This window comes from Homalodisca vitripennis, chromosome 2 (genome assembly GCF_021130785.1).
Source record: "Homalodisca vitripennis isolate AUS2020 chromosome 2, UT_GWSS_2.1, whole genome shotgun sequence".
NCBI lineage: Eukaryota > Metazoa > Arthropoda > Insecta > Hemiptera > Cicadellidae > Homalodisca > Homalodisca vitripennis.
Genome location: NC_060208.1, coordinates 82,027,238 through 82,048,359, shown reverse-complemented (window position 1 = coordinate 82,048,359; position 21,122 = coordinate 82,027,238). Strand labels below are relative to the sequence as shown.

Below are 21,122 nucleotides of genomic sequence, written 5' to 3'. Positions count from 1 at the left end.
TGATATCAATCAACAAAGTTCATCAACACCTGCGATCGATAAAGCTAGTTCAGGGTCCCGAAAAATAGTTTGGCCAATAAGTATGGAGTTACAAATATTAACACATTTTTTTATTTATCCAAACAAAACCGAAAATAGAGTACTAAAAGAGCCAATTTAAGCAAAAAAATCTGTGTTATTCTAGTAGGCCTACGTACGTACTCGTAGTAGACAAAAATGTATGTTTATGGATTATTTTTATGTACTCTCTCTAGAATTTGAACTTCCAAAACCGGATGGCGTTTCTCATCTTTTAATAAGCTTTATATGCTTTATTATAGCTTATAATATAGCTTTAATGAGGTTAATAAGCTTTTTATATGGTTATCTGATCATACTTAAAAGAGTAAATTGGTTCATAGTCTTAAGCTGTCGAGTAAAACCTACCTTGCTGAGAGGGTTTATAGACGTCATGGTAGAGCCTGTATACTTTGGCGTGTGCTCTCAGGAGATTGTGGGCCGCCAAGTAGTCCGACACCCCAGAGTCGTTCAGACCAGGAGCCAACTTTGTCCACGAGCCGTAGCCGTTCACTACCATGTGCATCTCGTTGATGGTCACCCACCACTTCACCTGGACAGTTAAGGTGCGTGCTTAGGGAACAATTTTAGCATCTGGTATACGGCACCATAATCTAATCGCAATTAACTACACTGGGTGGAATTTATATAGTAACTAGCTGACCCGGCAACGCGTTGCTGTGGCTCAGTAACTATAGATTACATTAATATTTTACTCATTATCTAAATACAATTAAATTATTATTCACTATTAAAGCTGAGAATAATTTAAATCTAAATCTATAAATGAGGTAGATAACAATGATTTTGAACAATTGTTTTGATTTAAAGTTTTTTTTCTTAAATTATTAAAATTGACAATTATCTCAATACTAATTTGTGCACAATATTCTTGGTTAATCTGTCTTTTGCTAATACAAAACAAATTTGATGGACTTTCCCACACGTGAACAGGCCACATACAGTTGTCCATGACAAAAAACACGTATTTTCTAAATCTAAACCGCAAGTCAATATTGTTTGACCTTGCGATTTGTTTTATGGTCATCGCAAATGCTAAACGAATGGGAAATTGAAGCCTTTTGAATGGTATTGAACATTCTGACGCTATTAATGGAATTCGCGGCAACAGGACGATTTCGCCTTTAAACTTTCCAGTCAAAATTGTTGCTTCAAGAATATTTCCAGTGATCCTCTTGATAACTAAACGTGTACCGTTGCATAATTTAGGCGGGTTTAAGGTTACGGAGAAGAATAATTTGGTGAACCAATTTTTTTTAATTGCAGATTGTGTGGTGGCATTCCTGGTAAAATCCAGAGAATTTTAAAAATTCGGGTGGGAAAGTTTACGGCTTCGTTTTCGTCAACAACTGTATCGATTGATTTAAAAGGCATCAAATCACTGGGTAATAATTGTTGTATCTGGAAGTTAATTTTGTCGACATCAACGTTTCTTGCTGCTAAAATAGCACGATTACAGAGCCAATCATGATCTAAATAATTATTTAATATATCCGGGAAGACACTCTCAATTAGTTCACTTTTCGTCTCAACAAACAGTGCAGAAATTATCTGGTAGTTTGATATACTGAGTATCTTGATACAGTTCAACTTCACCGTTTCCAATATCCAGCAATTGCTTAGAAAATACTTGTGCCAATGGATCATTTTGCATTTGTACTCGCATATTCACGGTCAATCGAAGAGTCTCGACGTTTCGCCATAAAAACGAATTGTTTTAGACATGCGTTAATTTCGTCGGCAAAAGTAGAATGAGGGATAACTGGTAATGTCTGTCGGAAGTCACCAGACAATAGTAAAAACAGTACCACCGAAAAGTTTATCGTTGCCTTTCAAATCTTTCATACTTCTATCCAATGCTTCAAGTGAATGCTTATGGGCCAAATTGTACACTCATCCCAAATTATTAATTGCACACTTTTGCAACACTGAAGCCATTCCACTTTTTTTTTAATGTTACACACTGCATTTGGTTTGTTGTGAATGTCTAATGGCAACTTCAATGCTGAATGTGCTGTTCGTCCACCATCTAGTAATGTGGCAGCAATGCCTGACGATGCAATTGCCAATGCAATTTTTTGTTGCGACCGTATCTTTGCAAGGATTAATGATATTAAAAATGTCTTCCCGGTTCCACCTGGTGCATCTAAGAAAAAAAATCCACCTTGTTTAGCATCAACAGTTCTTATAATTCGATTATAAATATTTTCTTGTTCAGTTGTCAATGATGGCTCATTATTCGCAATAATTGAAGCTAAATCAATTTCATTGTAAATGTGTTTCTCGTTGCAAATCAGTGTTTAAGTAAGTCAGTGGCCAATGTCATTTGAAAGCAAGAATTAAATTTACGTGTCTTACATAAAAATAATTTCGAATCGTCTGATTCGCCAGCAAGAAGTGATTTCAAAGGTTCTGGTGGAGTAGTAGGAAGAAGTGGCAGTACAATTTTTCCTGATGCACAACACATTCCAGTTGTTTCATTTCGAAATTTTAACGCGTGGCAATATTGACATATTTTATCCATCGCACCAATTGTAATTTTAGAATGTGCCGAGTAATTAATGTCTGGTTCATACTCAAACGCAAGGCGAAAGAATGGTGCACGTGTTAATACACGACTGGTTTGTTGCCTCGTTCTTTCGAGTTCTCTAAATCTGGCTATATTCTGTTGTCGCGCAGTTCTTGCCCTTAATACATTTTGTCGCAGACGTTTATTACGCTGTTCTTGAGATTCTTGACTACGAATTTTTGCTGTTCTAATTCGTTGAGCTGCATTTCTTGCTGCAGTTTTCTTCTTCTGATTCTCGAGCTCGCCGAGCGCGCTGGAGGTCGTACCTTTCTGCTACACGGATTGTTGAGGTTAGATTTCTTCCGCGGCATTATTCTGAAACTGAAAATATTTATAATTGAAATAAATTAATAAATTAGATCGAAATTAATGAATGTATTAATTAACAATTATCAGATTAAAAATCAAAATAAGTATCTTTCCGGGAGATAGTAGGGCCTATTTACTCGTTTAAAAAGGAACTGAACTGCAGTGTGACACTCGACGCCAGTATTTATATCTGGGCCTTTGAATTTCCCGAACGTTCTAGTGCGCATGCTTCGAGAAGAATCGATTGATCGATTGTTCGAAATAGTGACTCTCGAAGGTTCGAGAGAGAGAGAGCTTTATTTAGATTCAGAGCAGATCTCGAGAGCGAATGAGATACTAAAGCTTTGGACATTTCTAATCAGAGATGGCGACTCGATAGAAATTTGATCGCCAGATTTTGAGACTTTGATTTCGAATTTGGCGCCAAGACTTTAATAATTCTCTAATAAAAGTAGTACAAAAATTTATCTGTTAACAATGATAATAATATTGTAACATAATACACAGAATAATTATAAAAATATCAGTCACAAACAATTAAAATAAGTACGATTATGTCGTGAATATAAATAAATATTTACGTGGAATAAAGTTGTAGAATTTATATTCTAAAAAACAGAACACAGCGCTATCTATTGGGTGTATTTGCAACTTAGATGTCAAACAATATTGAAGAATTTGATCGATAAATGAATTAAACCGCCATCTATGAGCACTTCATAAAACTAAATAGTAAATAAACACTTGCTTAATAAACATTTAATTAATACATTTTATTCGTTTATTATTCACGACATAAGCGAATAATTCAGATAATAACTATCCTATCTTCTAAGTTAGACTAAATTACGGATACATGTGAAATTTGATTGAAATTGGTTCAGTCGTTTTGGAGTTTATTGGCAACATACATCGTGACTCAAGATTTTTATATATATAAGATATTTGCAAAATAGTCAAATTTTGGTGTTGTAATGCAATTTTAATGTGCGATATAAGTTACTTTTTTTATAAATTTTCAGTTTAGACCTACTGAAATGATTTAAATAAAAATACCATTATTGGTACCATACAACTTTTCACATTTAGAAAAACATCTCCAAGAGATAAGGCGTTGTGCAGAGGTAAAACATGTTCTAGTGGTATTTTATTGATCTGATGTATTTTCGATTAAAAATTTTTAAAACAACCATTGCAGGTTTAAATGAGTGATTTTTGTGATTCTGTACCCTTTGCTGAATGATGAATTAATGGATGAATAACGAATGAATGAACGAATAACGGTTATTCCAGAAGTGCATATATATATATATATATATATATATATATATATATATTATTGTATATATATTATATATATTATGTTATTAACTCCACTTATAGGGTTATCTATTTATATTAATGTAATGAAAATAACTAAAACCCTTTAAATTAAAACTTTTTATTACATACACGTGTTTCGGTTTTTAACCATCTTCAGTGTACGAAAAAGAAGAATTACACATTTATCTAAATTATAATAAAGATCCTCATAACATTTTAAATAGTAATCTGAAAAATAAGACAAATCCAATTTTTGAAAAAATTAAAATATTAAATACAGATTACTAATAAGAAAATTACAACTGTGTCATTTAAATTTAACATGTGTTTAAAAGGTCCACATGTGTATATCTCATTGTTTATTATTTATTTATTTATTTAGAGGTTAATGTACACTGAAGATGGTTAAAAACCGAAACACGTGTATGTAATAAAAAGTTTTAATTTAAAGGGTTTTAGTTATTTTCATTACATTAATATAAATAGATAACCCTATAAGTGGAGTTAATAACATAATATATATAATATATACAATAATATATATATATGCACTTCTGGAATAACCGTTATTCGTTCATTCATTCGTTATTCATCCATTAATTCATCATTCAGCAAAGGGTACAGAATCACAAAAAGTTTTAATTTAAAGGGTTTTAGTTATTTTCATTACATTAATATTATATATATATATATATATATATATATATATATATATATATAAATTGTAAAGTGGCTTTTCCGGTGTTACGAGCATATCAGGTGTTATATAAAAGGAGGAGTTCTGAAGTAATAGAGTGCAGATAAGGTTCTTGAAGATTTTGTGAATTAGAAAAGATAGAAAGCATAGTCTGAATGTAAGATTAATATGTCAGCTTTATCTCACGTGCATTAAGAACGGCGAGGTATATGTCAATATCTGTATGTAGCAGTATGTCTGAAAAACAATAGCAGCAGGTCTGAAAAACTATATACCGGTACATTTTTTGTCTGTGGCCAAAAGAACCTCTTTGTAATTTAGATGTACTATCTAAATATTTTTGTTTCACTATTTTCTTCATTAGGTGCTCTCTAGCTAAAACCATTCTTTCTCTGAAACCATCAGGGTTTCATCTGCTTGTTCTCTTTTTATTGTATGTCAGTCGCAAATAAAGTAGTGAAACTTCGGACAGATTTATGGTAAAAAATAGGATCTTTCTATGCATCTTAGACACTTTGGATTCATAAAAGTTGAATACGGATTATGTATAGTCAGTATTTAAGTTGCAAAGAGATTTTAGTCCATCCGGAAAGTAATCAGTATTTAATCTGGCTAAAACTCCTAACGGAACTTCTTTGCGTCGTGGCACTACTGCAAAAGTACTACCAGTAATTCTGCCACTTAGGAAGTGTCATGAACATTTATTAAGACCCTAGAGTTGTTTAACATAGAAAGACTCACTTAGGAGAACACTGAAGAATTTTGTGACTGAAGCAAGTCTTTCTTAGTCTCTCCAGCTATTATCTTTGATTCCTCAAGTCTTTAGATTAAGTCAAAGCCTGTCTTTGATGAAAAGCGAACTACAGCGTCCTTTCAGACCACGTTCAGAAATCGATAGCATTGATAGTACAGCTAATATCCAAGTGCCCCTTGTTGAGCGTTTGTTCCAGGAATTAGGCTGTGAACTTCCTTAATCATCCATTTTGATCAGTAACAGTCTTCAACAAAACAGGCTGTCCTTCCGATAAAAGATTTCATATACTTATGATCACTGATCTCGATGTTTGAGAATGGCTCACCATTAGATGTAATATGATTTACGACGATGTTCCCATAGGAAGTCATGGTTTTACAAAGCCTGTTTAGGGATAGAATGGAGTTGGAAATTAGTTCTTTAATCAATGTCTTAAGGAATGATTGCCTGTATCTTTCTACCCAATAACTAATGTTGTATTAATTGGGTTCTATCAACAACTTTAAATTAAAGCACATCAGAAGTAATATTATGAATTATTATGTTTATATTATAAATTTATTATGATTTATCTTTTGTTTGATTTATATTTTGATTAACATTTGTTCAATAATTTGAAAGTGTTATAAACAAATACGAAACAAATGTTTAAATATTAATATTAATTTTCCCAATTAGAATAATTAAGCGGCACTGTAAACCCTCATACCCTTCCCTTCCTACAGTCACCTACACAGCCATATAAATAATCATGTAAACCTGTGTTATTACCTAAAAACAATTATTCACATAGTCTGTGTATCAAGCATTCAGACAACTGTGCACCCAAAGATTACACTCGTTAAAACTTAAAACTTCAAGTGAACAAAATAATAAAAGGTTTATTGTTGTATGTAATAAAGATACTTTTACTGTAACGTAATAAAAACAAAGGATGTTGTAAAAAAACTTTTATCCACGTCAAATGTTACAAAAGTTTGATAATGAGATTTCAGTTTGACTGGTTCGGGTTAGTAAAATTGACACACATCAATTGAATCCTGTGATTGGAGGATTCTGCGCTCTTCACAAACAAATGTCGTGACTTTTATCTTTTTCTCTCTTAAACCTTAAGGCTTTACTTTATTTGATGAGATGATTGAACAAACCAATTTGACTATTGTGGTTCTTACCCGTTCTAAGAAAAATCATGTCCGTTCTTTACTATTTTGGAGAACTAAGAGTGCTTCAGGAGATACATAATCAGTCTCATAAATTTAGGAAATGTCAATTTTTTAAGTGGAAATTTTCATATTTTAATATTTATTAGTAAGGTAGCGTACCACACTATCACTTCAGACAATGGGTTCTAATTATGATCCATTCATGATACTTCAAAACCCGAGTAAGTCGTACCTACCTAATAACTTATTACCTCGACTGAGATCGTAATTGGTATGAAAAGAACCATTTTGTGTTATGAATCCCAAAGTGGACAGTAGTTTTCAATTATATACATTTGTGGAAAATTGAGAAACAATTACTAAGTATCGAAGAACCTGACAAAACGTAACGATTGTCTTTAGCTTGTAGCTTCTTCCCGGATTATAGAGACGTTGTTGCCTTTTAATCTTTTGACCAAAACATCAATAGGGTTTATCCTTGCATCTAGAAGACCCTACTTATCAACTTCCAAGTCTCTAAGACATCAAGATTTATCGCACAGAAGGAAAGACAACAGCACGATCTAAGAATAACCTCTCTAATTATTAATAAAAACACAGGTAAGCTTTGTTGAAAAGATTTCAACATGAGCTGCATTATTTATTAAAAATTGCCTATTTGCTTTTACTTTTATTGACTATTCCAAGCATATTTATGACAGAGAACGCAAGAATATCTTGTCTTGTGCCGATACTAATTTAAGCTCTTTCCATGCTTATCATAGGTTTGTGCTTATTAAACTAACGTAGGTATTAGTTGCAGTATATTAACTGTGTTTGCAACTGTGAGTCAACAGTGTATAGTAGGCGAACTAATATGACCGAACTCCCACTCTCTGAGTACTGAGTAGTGTTCCCTAGCCAGCTGGAACATCTGAGTTTTATAACTTATTGTCCCAATTAAATGTAACGCAGAGTTGGAATGTTTTCTAATCGTCTGAGATGTACAAAGTGCATTAGTTACATCACAACGATTGTGCAATTCTAATAAACATTACTGCACTAGGGAGAGCAATATCAAATACTGTAAAACATGTACCATCTAGAGGGAAGCTGTGCTGTAATAGGCATTTGGTGTTTTCTTATCACTATAATAGTGGGTTATAATAATCTATCATTATTTTTATGTAACTAGTTACTAAAGATAAATACTGGCCAAAAAGTTTGCATTATTCCTAAAAGCGTACCTCAAGAACGCAGGAGGATATTAAAAACTGATTTTGGCAACATGTTTAATAAAAACAGTAGATCATTTATCAAAACACCACCTCTACATTAAAAAAATGTTATGTAATTCTAATATGGTGGCCGAAAATATGAACCTAATCAAGTACTTAATAATCATCAATGGTCAGCGGTAACCTGGAGCCGATATCTGAAGAAATGTGAAAAAAGGTATTGGGGAGACGGCCAAACTCAACCTATATACGAATTATATATTCTACTGAGAACTTTACTTTGCCTCCTCCATATGATGTTCTATACTAGGTGGATCAAAGTGAGGACACATAACTGAAGTGAGCTTAAATGATATACACATTAAATACTTTACTAACCTTATGTCCATATTCTCTGAAGACAATGTCAGCGTAATCCAGGAAGTAGTCAGCAATATCCGGATTGGTCCAGCCTCCAATGTCCTGCAGAGCTTGGGGCAAGTCCCAATGATACAGAGTTATCTATAAATATAAGGTAACATCGGCTTATTATCTTAATCATGTAAAGACATTAATATCGTAATTTTTAGTTCCCCCTAAATTTTATAAATCCTTTCAAAAAATAATTCAGAATATTGAAGCTACCCTGTAATAATGATGTGTAGTTATTTTATACTAGTATACAAATTAGTATACATAAAAGTATCCGTTAACAATATCCAACTAAAAAGTTATATACCTTTGGTAGTAGTAGCCTAAGTAAGTTATAATTTTATTTTAGAGTAGCCTAACTATGCTTACTCTATAATAAGCAATATATGCGAAATTATATTTCGACTTAATTTGCTTCCAAATCGAAACTGATAAATACATTTGATGAACTAAATCGAGGGTTTAGTAGGGAAGTAAATTGAAATAGACTGTTAATGGTTATTTTTAATTATCGTTTTGACTTTATTGGCCCATATAATTCAATTGGAAAGTAAATGTGTAATTCAGCAAAGTCTGAGTTTATAAACATGAATTAATATTTCTGTGTACATCACACTAAACAGTGAGACATATTTTCCGTCGAGACTTTAATATCAGTAATCATTAATCAAGATCCTTTATTTAAAAATTTTGTACAATCATATATACTAACAATATTTTGTTATTAATAATAATAAATAATATTAATATTAAAACTCGAACACCGCTATGTGTAACCACACAACGTATTCCGCTTATGAACCGTTAGATTACGTATTCAAATAGCACTTATGCTAACACAACGCATCTTGACTTTAGGTGCTCTCAAGAGAGCGGGAACTACAATAATCTCAGTAAATAAATAGAAATTCAAACCAAGAATCCTTCTTAACACACTATTATATCCATGAACGTATATAAATGGGAGGGTCAGCGGGCGCAAGCACCCCCCCCCCTCCTCGAAAAGTAAAAATAATAATTGCACCCAGTATTTTGTTTCAAGCTGGAACACATTTATGAGGTCTTAAAACTCAAGAATTTTCTAGTGGACGATTTCCGAGCCTATATTTCTGGGGGAGTATTTTATGCTTCTTACACCACTCAGTGTGTCAGCTCTTCCCTCCCCCGAAATTACTTTCTATATACGCTACTGTTTGTATCTATCGAGAGTATTAGATTAGGCCTAAACCTTGCATTATGAAATTTGGTTGTGCTGAAAGTATTTTTCTAACGTATCAGATATTTTAATTTCTACTACTCAGCCAAGCAACTCTGTCCATATATTACTGTATTAGTTCACTGAATTTAAACGAACCTCTTTTCCAGCATGACATTATTTATTTCTCTTAATATTACCTCATTACAATCTCTCTATAGGCGCTCTATTTGTAAATTTCTTATTATATTACGTAAGGTTAAGCATTGTGTTGTTCACAGTATTGTATTATTTGATCCATTAAAAAGATATGGAGATGAAATATAACAGCAGTGTTGATGAAAATAGATCAAACTATCTTTGACCTACCATGGGCTGTACTTGGTTGGCCAGCAGCTCGTCTATGAGGCGGTGGTAGTACTCGATCCCGGCCTGGTTGATCTCTTCGCCGTACCCTGAAGGGAGGATTCGTGTCCATGATATGGAGAATCTGTACATATCGAACTGGAACATAACAATGGTTGAAGCATCACCTGCTCAAGTAGATCTCTCAGGAGCTCTAAGTAGCTTTTTTAAATTAAGGTAGGCCATCATTACTCAGTACGTAGCCTGGAACTGCTCGTTACCCAGCGCCTCCCGGAGCAGCTGAGACTGTTGACTACAGCTGTTGAAGCAGGGGATGTCGCACATACCATCAATGCCATATAAGTAGAGTGATGCGTAGAGGGAACCTACCTACCTTATCTCTTGTATTTTATTCAAGTAAAATCTATTCATGGTTAACAAACATGTTTTTGACTTAACTAAGTAAAACGCTTTCTATGATGATAGTATGTCAAGAGTAAGAAGACCAGGCTCAGCGCGTTTCTTCATTCGTAAAGACAAGTTGTATTATTCTCTAAAAATACTCAAATAAAATATCGGAGCGAAGGGATGTACAATTCAAAAGGTTAAACAGGAAAACGTTAAGATTTGTGAGTAGGGTACTCTAAAAAGTGTAACCTAAGGGAAGACAATTTTTCTTATAAAAAGTATGGAAGAGTATTGGGGCCAATCAACCAAGTCACATCATGAATAATCATACCTTAGACGCATGGTTTGTAATTCGACTCGTATTCTTTGACTTTTGATTCGGTTCAGGCCGTCACAATCCCTCTTTTGTCTGCACCTATACTCAGTGGCGTTATTGTTAGTCAGGGACAGGTGTTCCAGAATTTATTGTTGACTCAATGTCTTACTTTGATCTTAGAAACTGTTGAAAACCTGATCATCCAAACAAGATTGGTCCCGTTCAATTTCAAGAGGATCATCAAAACGGACAATTTCAGGTGTAGTTAAAATATCATAAAAGTTCAGTCAACCACCTTTCGGTCAAAAAGTAAGTTCACAATGGAAAATTGACTCACATTTCAAACACCCTAGCAACATCCAACTATTCAACGTTGACTGACACAATATCGCTCACGCTTCCAACAAGATGTTACTTCATGCCGTGATTTTCTCAGCACATCAGTTGAGCAGGACTTCTAAGGTAAATTTAAATCCATCAAACAAATGCGTGAGGTTATACCTCATATAACCTCCACAGAGATTCCTGACAACCATTATATTATTATTATGGATCAAAGGTCTTGCTAACTGAATGGAGTCAGACATGTTGGAGCACATATGAAGACAATATAAATTTTAATATTAATAATAATGTGAGGAAAATCGCAATAATTATTTACTTACACAACGTTGTAATCTAAACAGGTTTAATTATTTCAAGAAAGGTTCTACGCTTACTCCAGTGTCCTTGATAATTCGGACGTCCTCTTTGTACTTGTGGTAAGAATCGCACGCCACATCTCCAGTAGACCTGTCCGCTATCCTGTCTGACATGTTGTGGGTGAAGCGATCCCAGATGCTCTCACCCTTTCCTGAAAATATATCTTTTATGCCCCAATTGTTTAATGTACATCATAAATACCTTTACAGCTACAATATAACTCAGCTATTTATGAAGACTTTAGACTTTTGTGAGTGATTTCGTAAGTGTAATTCGCCACTAACGTTACTACAAGTAGATTCAACTAACTATTTGAGAATATTTCCACTTAGTAGCTATTTACCCTAAGCTTTAGCTGATCATTCTTAGTTCACTGTTATTGATACAGCAATAAACAACACCTCTTTTCTTACTGCCGGCTTATCAGAGCTTGCTGAAATAAAACTGAAAGAAAGAGGTTTTGCTTAGCTCTTTTTTTGGCAAAAATATCTATTTGCTCGTTTGGACAACTCTTTATAATAAGAAATGAGTGGCGTGTTCTGAATTCTCCTCTTCTTTTGTGGAATTTCTATCATTTGGTAAGGCGTCTGCATTTGTTCAATTATAAATACTAATAAAGTAACATATTACTTTTTAGCTAAAATTAGTTCACCTTAAGTGTAGACTACCTAATAAGAAATTGAACAAGTGAGGCAAGAATTGTTAATCACGAGAGGGATCTTATACAATTGTTGCCTTGTATAAGAGGGAACAAGCCTCCTTATCCTTCAATTTTATCAAATTTTTCGCCTTCCTATTTCATTAAAGACATTATAGACATTAAATTTTTGCAGGCAAAAAAAAATAGATCAATCATATTCTAGTTTCGTTTCAACTTAATAACTATTTGCTATGTTATATTTAGATTTTATTATTACAAACAATATTGTTATCAGTAATATATGATGTTATTATCACAGTTATTAAATAATTTGGACGTTTTCAATTAATTTGCTAACATAACAGTTTTGAGTTATTTACTTCCACTTTATACGCCTTGAAACATGTTGCTAACATCCGTACACGCAGTGTTACTTACAACAAATAACTTGAACTTGCCTAATCTTTAAATTGACTTTACGTGTTGTTGTGCCCTAAAACACTAAAATTTACTGTTTCTTTCGGTAGTTTATATAAATAAAATATAATATTGGCCAGCTACGCGATTACGTAAAATAGGGGATAATATATTCGGATATTAAAAAACTGTGCTAGTAATCATTTAAAACTTAAGTTCACCATCTTAATTTATTTCCACTGTACTGTATTTAATTTTACTATAAACAACTGTTAAAGGGAGCAATACTGTTTTAAACCTAATATTTTTGCTAATACAATAAGAACTCAATAAAACTTTTATCTTCCAGTTTAATTCCTTCAATTAAATAAATTTCCAAAAATAATTCAAACAATTTTATTAAACATTTATTTTCAAAGAGTCTTAAAAAGGGCAGACGACAGGACTAAGAAGAACCTGTCGAAATCTAAATAATCAGTATTTGTCCTATTTTATCCTAATCTCTATCCTTCTTTCAACGGATGTACGTTTGGTCTTTGTGTTACCATTTTCTATACCATTTGGCAGCAATTTTGAATTATATTTGTCAATATACCGTCTTCTCTCCAGCCGCCCTCAATTTGGTAAGCGGAGGTTGCGCAGCTGATGTAGAAATCTGGGGGTAGTTTCGTGAAACTAGCACTTTCCGAACTCGAAGTAGGTGACGACCACAGCAACTTCTGGAACCCGCCAATATATATTAAATGTATCATTAATAGTTGTGTTTATACAATAGAAGTAAAACCCATCCACCACAAGCTTTGTTGTGTTATACAAAATAACAACAATCATTTCAGTAATGTAAAAAGATAAATAACTCTACAGAACTTTAAAAATCTCGCCAATCAATCCAAGAAAGAAATGTCATCACTTGTTAATACGTTATTATTTGACACGATAAAGTGTCATATAATTGTATATACTCCGTTTACACTTGTCATCTGTATATAAATATACATGAAAGCAACTTACCACAGCCAGGTAGACGACAACGACGGTTGTCACAGCCAGACCAAGACAGATGATGACAGGAAGCCGGTAACAAGAGTTAGTCCGTCTCTGAGTACCCCGTACACTGCACAAATATATTACATGAATGGAACTCACTACAACCATTTAGACGACAGCCATGGTTCACATAGCCTGAACAGGGCATTTGATGACAGGAAGCCGGTAACAAGAGTTAGTCCGTCTCTGAGTACCCCGTACACTGCACAAATATATTACATGAATGGAACTCACTACAACCAGTTAGACGACATCGACGGTTGTCACATAGCCAGACCAAGACAGATGATGACAGGAAGCCGGTAACAAGAGTTAGTCCGTCTCTGAGTACCCCGTACACTGCACAAATATATTACATGAATGGAACTAACTACAACCAGTTAGACGACATCGACGGTTGTCACAGCCAGACCAAGACAGATGATGACAGGAAGCCGGTAACAAGAATTAGTCCGTCTCTGAGTACCCCGTACACTGCATAAATATATTACATGAATGGAACTAACTACAACCAGTTAGACGACATCGACGATTGTCACAGCCAGACCAAGACAGATGATGACAGGAAGCCGGTAACAAGAATTAGTCCGTCTCTGAGTACCCCGTACACTGCACAAATATATTACATGAATGGAACTCACTACAACCAGTTACACGACATCGACGATTGTCACAGCCAGACCAAGACAGATGATGACAGGAAGCCGGTAGCAAGAATTAGTCCGTCTCTGAGTACCCCGTACACTGCATAAATATATTACATGAATGGAACTAACTACAACCAGTTACACGACATCGAAGATTGTCACAGCCAGACCAAGACAGATGATGACAGGAAGCCGGTAGCAAGAATTAGTCCGTCTCTGAGTACCCCGTACACTGCACAAATATATTACATGAATGGAACTCACTACAACCAGTTACACGACATCGACGATTGTCACAGCCAGACCAAGACAGATGATGACAGGAAGCCGGTAGCAAGAATTAGTCCGTCTCTGAGTACCCCGTACACTGCACAAATATATTACATGAATGGAACTCACTACAACCAGTTACACGACATCGACGATTGTCACAGCCAGACCAAGACAGATGATGACAGGAAGCCGGTAACAAGAATTAGTCCGTCTCTGAGTACCCCGTACACTGCACAAATATATTACATGAATGGAACTCACTACAACCAGTTAGACGACATCGACGGTTGTCACAGCCAGACCAAGACAGATGATGACAGGAAGCCGGTAACAAGAATTAGTCCGTCTCTGAGTACCCCGTACACTGCACAAATATATTACATGAATGGAACTAACTACAACCAGTTAGACGACATCGACGGTTGTCACAGCCAGACCAAAACAGATGATGACAGGAAGCCGGTAACAAGAATTAGTCCGTCTCTGAGTACCCCGTACACTGCACAAATATATTACATGAATGGAACTCACTACAACCAGTTAGACGACATCGACGGTTGTCACAGCCAGACCAAGACAGATGATGACAGGAAGCCGGTAACAAGAATTAGTCCGTCTCTGAGTACCCCGTACACTGCACAAATATATTACATGAATGGAACTCACTACAACCATCTAGACGACAGCCATGGTTTTACATAGCCTGAACAGGGCATTTGATGACAGGAAGCCGGTAGCAAGAATTAGTCCGTCTCTGAGTACCCAGTACACTGCACAAATATATTACATGAATGGAACTCACTACAACCATCTAGACGACAGCCATGGTTTTACATAGCCTGAACAGGGCATTTGATGACAGGAAGCCGGTAGCAAGAATTAGTCCGTCTCTGAGTACCCAGTACACTGCACAAATATATTACATAAATGGAACTCACTACAACCATCTAGACGACAGCCATGGTTCACATAGCCTGAACAGGGCATTTGATGACAGGAAGCCGGTAGCCAGAATTAGTCCGTCTCTGAGTACCCCGTACACTGCACAAATATATTACATGAATGGAACTCACTACAACCAGTTAGACGACATCGACGATTGTCACAGCCAGACCAAGACAGATGATGACAGGAAGCCGGTAACAAGAATTAGTCCGTCTCTGAATACCCCGTACACTGCACAAATATATTACATGAATGGAACTCACTACAACTAGTTAGACGACATCGACGATTGTCACAGCCAGACCAAGACAGATGATGACAGGAAGCCGGTAGCAAGAATTAGTCCGTCTCTGAGTACCCCGTACACTGCATAAATATATTACATGAATGGAACTCACTACAACCAGTTACACGACATCGACGATTGTCACAGCCAGACCAAGACAGATGATGACAGGAAGCCGGTAACAAGAATTAGTCCGTCTCTAAGTACCCCGTACACTGCACAAATATATTACATGAATGGAACTCACTACAACCATCTAGACGACAGCCATGGTTCACATAGCCTGAACAGGGCATTTGATGACAGGAAGCCGGTAGCAAGAATTAGTCCGTCTCTGAGTACCCCGTACACTGCACAAATATATTACATGAATGGAACTCACTACAACCATCTAGACGACAGCCATGGTTTTACATAGCCTGAACAGGGCATTTGATGACAGGAAGCCGGTAGCAAGAATTAGTCCGTCTCTGAGTACCCAGTACACTGCACAAATATATTACATAAATGGAACTCACTACAACCATCTAGACGACAGCCATGGTTCACATAGCCTGAACAGGGCATTTGATGACAGGAAGCCGGTAGCAAGAATTAGTCCGTGTCTGAATACCCCGTACACTGCACAAATATATTACATGAATGGAACTCACTACAACCATCTAGACGACAGCCATGGTTTTACATAGCCTGAACAGGGCATTTGATGACAGGAAGCCGGTAGCAAGAATTAGTCCGTCTCTGAGTACCCAGTACACTGCACAAATATATTACATGAATGGAACTCACTACAACCATCTAGACGACAGCCATGGTTTTACATAGCCTGAACAGGGCATTTGATGACAGGAAGCCGGTAGCAAGAATTAGTCCGTCTCTGAGTACCCAGTACACTGCACAAATATATTACATAAATGGAACTCACTACAACCATCTAGACGACAGCCATGGTTCACATAGCCTGAACAGGGCATTTGATGACAGGAAGCCGGTAGCAAGAATTAGTCCGTCTCTGAGTACCCCCGTACACTGCACAAATATATTACATGAATGGAACTCACTACAACCAGTTAGACGACATCGACGATTGTCACAGCCAGACCAAGACAGATGATGACAGGAAGCCGGTAGCAAGAATTAGTCCGTCTCTGAGTACCCCGTACACTGCACAAATATATTACATGAATGGAACTCACTACAACCAGTTAGACGACATCGACGATTGTCACAGCCAGACCAAGACAGATGATGACAGGAAGCCGGTAACAAGAATTAGTCCGTCTCTGAATACCCCGTACACTGCACAAATATATTACATGAATGGAACTCACTACAACCAGTTAGACGACATCGACGATTGTCACAGCCAGACCAAGACAGATGATGACAGGAAGCCGGTAACAAGAATTAGTCCGTCTCTGAATACCCCGTACACTGCACAAATATATTACATGAATGGAACTCACTACAACTAGTTAGACGACATCGAGGATTGTCACAGCCAGACCAAGACAGATGATGACAGGAAGCCGGTAGCAAGAATTAGTCCGTCTCTGAATACCCCGTACACTGCACAAATATATTACATGAATGGAACTCACTACAACCAGTTACACGACATCGACGGTTGTCACAGCCAGACCAAGACAGATGATGACAGGAAGCCGGTAACAAGAATTAGTCCGTTTCTGAGTACCCCGTACACTGCACAAATATATTACATGAATGGAACTCACTACAACCATCTAGACGACAGCCATGGTTCACATAGCCTGAACAGGGCATTTGATGACAGGAAGCCGGTAGCAAGAATTAGTCCGTCTCTGAGTACCCCGTACACTGCACAAATATATTACATGAATGGAACTCACTACAACCATCTAGACGACAGCCATGGTTCACATAGCCTGAACAGGGCATTTGATGGCAGGAAGCCGGTAACAAGAATTAGTCCGTCTCTGAGTACCCCGTACACTGCACAAATATATTACATGAATGGAACTCACTACAACCATTTAGACGGTTCACATAGCCAGAACAAGCCTATGGTATGAAGTGTTGCTTTCTAGTATTAGCTCTATTAGTGAAAATGTCATGTGTTTACTCTATTTAGGATGGATGATTGGCCTCAATGAAGCTGGGGAAAAAATTTTGTAATAACGTGCTAAAATTTTATAATTATCAAAGAATTTAAAATTTTGAATCATAATATCTTGCTATCACAATAAGAATCTACAAAATCTTACCGAGTAATTTTGTTTTTTTACGAAGCCCTTAAAAACTTCAACTTTTGCACAATTTGTCCCGTTCTGGTACTATAAGTTATTGATCTGAATTTTTATTGAGTTTAAAAATTGGAGAAACATAAAAATAGGGGATTTATAAAACTAGTGTGTAAGTTGCTCGAATCGGAGCATATACGTATTACTTATTAAAATGCACATTAGTAAAGACAAAACTTAATGGAATCGTTAGTTTTTCACGTATTTTAACTTTTCATTAGTGAAGTTTAATACGTTTTAAAGTGCTATTTAATAGAATGAACTCTTGAAGATATGAAATTATTATTTTTAATTAACACTCCAAGCAATAGTTTTTTTTTCTTGTCCAGTACCATTATAAAATTTTTTCAGTGTTCACACTGAGATTGTTTTAGAGAAATATAGATTGTGTTACAGAAATGCCGTGCGTTCATAGCTAGCTTTGTGGGGCGTTTTGTAGATAGTGTAAATGTGCTAAATATTTTGTTTAGAGTTGAAATCTATTGAAATCTTCAACTAATTTCCCTTCATTAAATTTTTAATTTGGTTATTTTTCATTATTTTTAAAATTTACTCAATACAGCATGTTTTCTAATGTTTTTTTAAATATATTAAATCAGTATCATTAATGTATTGTTATCATTTGTGTCGCTTCCCATTGAATATCGCTCTACCAGAATGTGGAATAGAACAGATTTTAGCACCCGCTCATGGATCGTTACATATTCAAAGGTTCACATTATGTGTCATCTTAAATGACCTTGGCAATCAATTGGTAATAATAAAACATTTAAATGTCAAACCACTCAATGCCTGATAACTTATTATGTGCTCGTTTATCAAAGCTCCGGATAAGCAATTCATTTGAAAACGTTTTGTGTCATTTGAGTGAGTAGGTACTTTATCATCTGTGCACGTTACCAGTTAAAAATACACTTTGATCCTAGCACTTGACGAGTAGGCTGTGACAATCGAGAACACTCTTAGTCTAAGATTACCTCTTGTAGAAGTGTTAGCATTGGATATACCACCTACAAGGTAACACGTTATCGTACCAGATTAACGCAATTTCTGTCTCTAGCGATTGTACAAGGGTGTACTTTAGATATTAAAGGAGATTAGTATGTATCAGTAGTGCGGCCCATACATTACATTCCCCCATGATTACGTTTCCATTCAAACTAATGTGGACTATAGAATTTAACGAGATGGAATATGACAAAATTAATAAAGATGAATGTTCTACTTTTATATTTCATCTGAACAATAGGCTACAATCTTATAACTGTAACCAAATTTTTTTTAAATTGTATTGCTTACCACTGAATTCAAATATTATTAATTCAAGATATTCACCAAAACACCTAAATATGTTGAAAAGCGACTTTGCAATACAGACATTATGTTCTGAGTTCCATAATAAAAAAACCACCTATTCCGAAGAAAAAAATTTGAAATTTTTTAAAAACTAAAGTTGCTTATTTATTAGATTACATATATATATATATATATATATATATATATATATATATATATATATATATATATATATAAACCTTAAGTTTTGTACGACTTTTAAGCAGTTAAAAGTTTTACCCAAACGCCAAAGAAAACACTTCGCCAATTTTTAATAATTACGACCCTCTTGTAAGTTTGAGTAATTATTTGGTTTATAAGACTGTAATGTGGTTCTAAGAATCGTGGTATTTATTAAACACCATTAATAATTTTAACTAAGCCGGGACACAAGAATTAATTTTCCATGAAACGTGTAAATTCTTCATAAATACATCTCATTGTTTAAAACCGGATGAAATAATTACAAAATACTTTTATACAGATTTTATAAATCAGGATTTATGCTTAGAAATACATTGAAAATTGCATGATTTAAATTACTTTTCTTTCTTTATATAAAAACAACAAAATTATTAATATTAACAAAATTTGATTCTTTTCGGACTATTTAAGTGGGTGTGCGTTTTTTCTGAATTAAATAATACTAACGGTTTGCTGATATTACCAAACATTTTTTGTTTATACTTTTTTATTTATAATATTCTGTTAAATATTTACTTATTATATGAGTATCTATAGCCATAAAATATCAAAAATAATATCAGTTACGTAAACTGATATTATTTTGGTACCGGTAACATAAAACTTATTGTAAATAAAATATCACAAATAAGCAGTCAAGAACCCAAGAAATTGAGGTAGAGCTACAAATATATGAAAAAGTGTTTATTCGTGTTTGTATAAATGCATATTCTAAATTTATTTCTTATGAACATCTTGTACAATCTTAACTTGCAGCTTTCCTAACGGAAATAACAACTGGTACGGTGATATAAAATATTTCAGAAAAACAAACGAGATAACTTACTTGGTTTCTATAACCATGTCGAGCTAAGATGTATCTTCAACAGCAGCAACAACACTGTTCACAGCTGATTGAGGCAGGAAGGTAAGATACGTTAACAAGGTGAGCTGGGCCTCTTCTAACAACACACTGAATATATCTGACTAGTGTCACAAGAGTAAGTAGTGCTTGAAGTGCGTTTCACACGATACTGATGATTGAATATTTTTAGTGCTTCGTCATGGAAATACAATACAATCTATCACTTGAGTTTTCAAAGATTACTTTGAACTATATCTGATGTTGTTCCAAAAATCGCCAAACTTTAATTCTCCAGTGATAATAAAAAATATATTTAAAATCTTTTTATCACAATGTTTTAATTTTTAAGAGTTTAAGATCAAAAGGTTTTAGTGACATGAAATAAATTTTTATTGATGTGATACTCTGTGTCATCCTGTTATAATTAAATTAATTACATACTTGTAACACTATGAAGTTTGTACGCTTTCAAGATCTATCACTGGACTTCCTGATGTACTTTATTTGAAACTTTAATACAACTAGGAGTACACTGGTTCTTCCTGTAACAGTCTGAGTGAATACAATACAAATTATAATGCATTACTAAACAACGTAGTATACGCCAAACCACATGTCGCGTAACATGCTTCGCTAAGGTTTCATGCAAAATTTAAATTTATGTCCTGCGGATAGATAGACAGACAGGTTATCATAATGAATAGAAACTGACACA

At 34.9% G+C, this 21,122-nt stretch overlaps 1 protein-coding gene across 1 annotated transcript in view; it reads right to left on the bottom strand.

Moving 5' to 3' along the window:
* Positions 1 to 20,525, bottom strand: part of LOC124354272 (myrosinase 1-like) — a 38,479-nt gene extending 17,954 nt beyond the window's left edge. Inside the window, exons 1-7 of the mRNA XM_046804605.1 lie at positions 20,390 to 20,525; positions 13,556 to 13,658; positions 13,140 to 13,263; positions 11,505 to 11,638; positions 10,086 to 10,220; positions 8,489 to 8,611; positions 427 to 610 (exon numbers count right to left, since the gene is read on the bottom strand). Of these exons, the coding sequence (XP_046660561.1) occupies positions 427 to 610; positions 8,489 to 8,611; positions 10,086 to 10,220; positions 11,505 to 11,638; positions 13,140 to 13,263; positions 13,556 to 13,658; positions 20,390 to 20,406 (820 nt within the window). The 5' untranslated portion in view covers positions 20,407 to 20,525. The remainder of the gene's footprint in view (positions 1 to 426; positions 611 to 8,488; positions 8,612 to 10,085; positions 10,221 to 11,504; positions 11,639 to 13,139; positions 13,264 to 13,555; positions 13,659 to 20,389) is intronic.
* Between the last annotated feature and the right edge of the window lie 597 nt (positions 20,526 to 21,122).